The 4625-nt window shown below is 58.9% G+C and overlaps 1 protein-coding gene across 1 annotated transcript; it reads right to left on the bottom strand.

The window, feature by feature from the left end:
• Nucleotides 1-217: 217 nt before the first annotated feature.
• MAGEL2 (MAGE family member L2) lies at nt 218-4300 on the bottom strand. Its single transcript, XM_063090683.1, has 2 exons — nt 2952-4300; nt 218-2909 (listed from the first exon to the last, which is right to left on the bottom strand). The coding sequence occupies exons 1-2, from the start codon at nt 4197-4199 to the stop codon at nt 603-605; spliced, it is 3555 nt and encodes a 1184-aa protein (XP_062946753.1). The 5' UTR covers nt 4200-4300; the 3' UTR covers nt 218-602.
• Nucleotides 4301-4625: the final 325 nt, after the last annotated feature.

Raw genomic sequence — 4625 nt, 5'->3', positions numbered from 1 at the left:
TACATGGGTGAATGGAATACTATCCTTGGAAAACAGTTTCATCACCATGGTTTTTACTATCACTGATAGTAGTCACAGTGTTTATGCCTATGCAGAGAGTATGATAAGACTTGGCTCCCACCATCTGGGGTAAAATTTAGAATAAAGACAAACACTACCATGTTATGCTGAAAGTATATTTATATATATAGATATAGATATTTACTTTTCTGCAGACAGTTTTTACTGATGAGTCATTTTAATGTTCAAAGAACAACCAATTACGATGCTACATAATCTGTACCAGAATGAGATGGATAGCTTCTTAATTCATTTCACAAAGCCAGCACAACTCTGATACAAAACATAACAATTATAACACAAAACAGAGAACCACAGATCTCACTTAAAAATACAGATGCCAAAATACCAAATAGAACAGTAGCCAATTGAAATCAACACCACATGAAAATGTACAAAGCTTTGGCAGATATGAAACCAAATTGAAAACCCAAACTTACACACATAGAACTGGAACATAAACACTGGAAACAAATTGTCCCCCCACCCTGTCAATGGCCTCTGGCCGGGGACCCAAAGCAATGAGATCTCTGCAACACCTATTAGCAGGGACGGGAGCTGCTGGTGGGGCCACCGGCATTATCACCGGCTTCAGGCTCATCCTCGTCCACATCTTCGAACTCAAACTCTGCCAGCGCTTCAAGGTAATGGAATGGCCAGCACCGTGGATCTCTCTTATGGAGCTTGGCCAAAAACCTCAGGACAAGCATCTTGCTGGTTTCGAGGAACGCTCGAGGGCCCCAGAAGAGCTCATATTCTGCTGGTTCAGTGTAGGGGATTCGCTTGTACTCTAGGTACTTCTGCCTTACGAACACGTCGGTGATGAGCTTCTTTGTATTTCCGAAGAGACCACTTGTCTCCCGGACATCCAACCCTAACTCGAACAAAAAATTAAAGATCAGATTCTCCTTGACACAATTACCTTTCATAAAAATGAGACTCAAGACCACCATCAGAAGGCCAAACTTGGGCCTGTTTAAATAGGATGCCACCAAATCACATTTAGGGTGCCCCAGTTTGCTGATGATAATATAAGAGTGGGTTTTGGTGTCAATTTCCTTCAATTGACAACCAAAGCCACACTCTAGTTTAGTGTTGGCATGGCTGATGATATCTAAGCACTCGTGTTTGTACTCTTGGATGATGACTTTCACCATCTCTGAGTGCTGGATGGGAACCTTGGCTTGGTCCTTGACCAAGAGGAACTGCACCACTGCATTTGCTCTCTCATCCAAGGGAGACAGTGGCTGAGTCTCCACCTTGGGATCATCCTGGGTGGAAGTGGATCCCTGAGGGAGATTGGGGACCTCAGAGATAAGCAAGGGCTGAGGGCTACCTGGGCCTTCACAGAGACCCAGGGCCCTCGAGGTGCTGGGGCCCTCCCAGGCACTCAGGGCCCAAGATGTGCTGGGCCCTTCCCAGCCACTAAGGATCCTGGAGGTACTAGGGCCCTCCCAGCCACTCAGGCCACAGGGGGTGTTTGGGCACTCCCAGTCACCCAGGACCTGGATAGGGAGTTGGACTTCCCAGTCACTCACATTGAGATTCTCCCAGGGCCTTGGGCCCTGCCAGTCATGAAAGGCCAACACATGGCCACTGCTGCCCTCTTCGGCTTCCAGGTGCTTCTTCTTCCGGGTGACTTTGCCCGAGCGACGTGGCAGCTCAACGGAGGTCTTTGAGGCCTCTTGAAAGGTGGCAGCTGCCTGTGGGGCAGCTGCTGTAGCCATCAGGATGGTGGGCACTACCTTGGATGCCTTCGAGGCATTCACATTGGGCTGTGGAACCCACGGGACTGCAGGCAGAGCCTCCACACAGGCAAATGGATCCTGCAGAGCAAATGGTAGTGACTTGGGGGCCTCTGAGGTGATGGAGGGGCCTGTAAAGGCATGAGAAGAGGCAGGCTGAAACTGGGAGGTAGCTGGAAAGACCCTTGAGGTGGCAGTAAAGGTCTCTGATGTGGCAGGCAAGTTTTTCCAGGCAGTTGGCAAGTGTGCTCGGGCAGCTGACACTGCCTTGGGAGCACAGAAGGTGGCAGCAAAGATCATGCGGTCCTTTGAAGGGACCCTCCTTTCCTTTGAGGAGGTCCTACGTTCTTTAGCAGAGCCCCTGCGTTCTATAGAAGAGGCCCTGGATTCTCCTGATGGAGTCATCAGTGATTTAGTGGAGCCCCGGGGAAAATTTGCCTCGGCTATGGGGGCTCCAGGCTGGGCCTGCAAGACTGCAGGTGGGGCCTGCCAGGAGGGCTGGAGCTGCAGTGTGGGCAGCTCTGCTTGCGGACCCGTGGGCTGGGCCTGCTGGGTGGGTAGCTGGATTTGTAGGGCTTTCTGGGAGGGCGGGGCTCCCTGAAAGGGCTGCTCCAGCTGGACGATGGGGGGGCCCTGCCTCTGGGCCTCCTGAGCAGGTAGGGGCTGCCAGAAGTGAGTGGGGGCCTTCGGGGCCTGCCAGGCTATCGCCTGGGCCTGCTGCACCTCCTGGAACTCCATCGACGTCGGCAGCTCGTGTGGCACTGGGGGTTGGCCTTTGGGGGCCTGCCAGATGATGGGTGGGCAGTGCACAGCCTGTGTAGTAGACAGCGAGACAGACAGCGGGGCCGGCAGTACTGGCTGGGGCACCTGCGGGCCAGCGGGCGGCGCCGCGGGTACCTGCGTGACTGCTGCGGCCGTAGGCACCTGCGGCGCCGCCTGCACCTGTGGGGCCAGCAGCCGAGCCTGCGGGGCCTGCCGCAGAGGAGGTGGGGGTGGCAGGGTCTGCCAGAGCTGTGGCTGGGTGGCCAGTACCTGCGGGGCCGGTCGGATCGGCGGCGGTGCCTGGCGGATCAGCGGCGGTGCCTGGCGGATCACCGGTGGAGCCTGGCGGAGCACCGGTGGGGCCTGGCGGAGCACCGGTGGGGCCTGGCGCACCGGCGGGGGGCCAGGGCGGATGGGCGGGGGGCCAGGGCGGATGGGCGGAGGGCCTTGGCGCACGGGCTGCGGCGCCTGCCAGGCAATCGCAGGGGCCTGCCAGGTGACCTGCGTGGTCTGCCAGGTCAGGGGTGTGGCCTGCCAGCCTTGCGGCGTGGCCTGCCATCCCGACGAGGTAGCCTGCCAACCCGGGGGTGTGGCCAGCTGCGCAGGGGGGGCCTGTGGGCCCTGGGGAACCTGTGGAGGAGCCCTTATAACCTGAGACTGGATTTGCAGGATCAGAGGCTGAGCCTGTGGAGCCCAGGAAGCCAGAGGCTGCGCAGGTGGGGCCGCTGGCTGCGCCATCGGGGCTCCTGACGCTGGAGGCTGGGTGATCGTAGTTCTCGAACCTGGAGGTTGGATCATCAGGACTCCAGGACCTGGAGGCTTGGCCAGGGGGGCTCCTGAAGGTGGAGGCTGGGTCATCAAGGCTCCCGGAGGTGGAGGCTGGGCCATCTGGGCTCCTGGAGCAGGAGGCTGGACCATCAGGACTCCGGGAGTCAGAGGCTGGGCCATCAGGACTCCCGGAGCAGGAGGCTGTGCCATCGGTGTCCCCGGCGGGGGAGGATGAGCCATCGGTGTCCCCGGCGGCGGAGGATGAGCCATCGGTGTCCCCGGTGGGGGAGCATGAGCCATCGGTGTCCCCGGTGGGGGTGGATGCACCATCGGGGTCCCCGGAGGGGCTGGATGGGCCATCGGGGTCCCCGGAGGGGGAGGATGGGCCATTGGGGTACCCGGAGGGGGAGGATGGGACATCGGGGTCCCCGGAGGAGGAGGAGGATGGGCCATAGGGGCTCCGGGAGCTGAAGGATGCACCATCAGGACTCCCGGAGTTTGAGGCTGGGCCATCGGGGCTCCCGGAGCCGAAGGATGCACCATCAGCACTCCGGGAGTCGGAGGCTTGCCCACTGGGCCCGCCAGCGGGGGAGCCTGGACCATCGGGCCCCCTAGGGTCGGAGGTTGGGCCATTGGAGCCACCGGGGCGGGCAGCTGGCCCTGCGGGGCCTCCCAGGCGGGCTGAGGTGCCTGCCAAGCGGCCAATGAAGCCTGCAAGTCAATTGGAGGATCCCAAGGGACTGGTGGAGCCCGAGAGGAAGCGGGCGGGGCCCGCATCAGAACCGTAGGGCGGCTATAGGCAGGCGGCTTCGGGGCCTCCGCCGGAGGACTCGAGTCACCCAGATTCTTACTTAGCTGCGACATGTCCCTTTGCTGACAGCTGCTGGGCCGTTCCTCCGACAGCTGCTGGGCCTTTTCCTCCAGAGAGAAGAGAATGCCTACGTGGCTGTTCAGAGGCTCCCTCCCCGCTGAATGCCGAGTAGGAAGTGAGTGCCGCTCGCTCTGCAGCTTTCCGCAGTAAGAAGGAGGGGGGAAGGGGGCTCAAGCCCGCCCCTTCCCCGCCCCCGACCACCACAAGTGGATAGTGCGGAGGGGCGTCTACCAGAGTCCTGGCTGACACAAGATCCCTTCTCACTTGGTCCAGTCCCCAAATACAGACTGGTCAAACACTCCATGGATGAGTTTTCACAGGGGAGTGACAGAAACAGATCTATATTTCAGAAAAAAATCACTGTACTGCAGTATGGAGTGGGAATAGACCACTGGCGACGTGGAAGGTATCCAAGAGGG

Source organism: Cynocephalus volans, chromosome 3 (genome assembly GCF_027409185.1).
Source record: "Cynocephalus volans isolate mCynVol1 chromosome 3, mCynVol1.pri, whole genome shotgun sequence".
Lineage (NCBI taxonomy): Eukaryota > Metazoa > Chordata > Mammalia > Dermoptera > Cynocephalidae > Cynocephalus > Cynocephalus volans.
The sequence above is the reverse complement of the archived record's forward strand: the minus strand, read 5'-3'. Positions and strand labels throughout refer to the sequence as shown.

Excerpts from the sequence above, each read along its gene's own strand:
- MAGEL2 (XM_063090683.1), bottom strand. The coding sequence starts at position 4,199 with ATGTCGCAGCTAAGTAAGAATCTGGGTGACTCGAGTCCTCCGGCGGAG. Across the intron at positions 2,910-2,951 it reads GCCCCCCGCCGGTGCGCCAG|GCTCCACCGGTGATCCGCCA; the intron begins GCCCCACCGGTG and ends GTGCTCCGCCAG.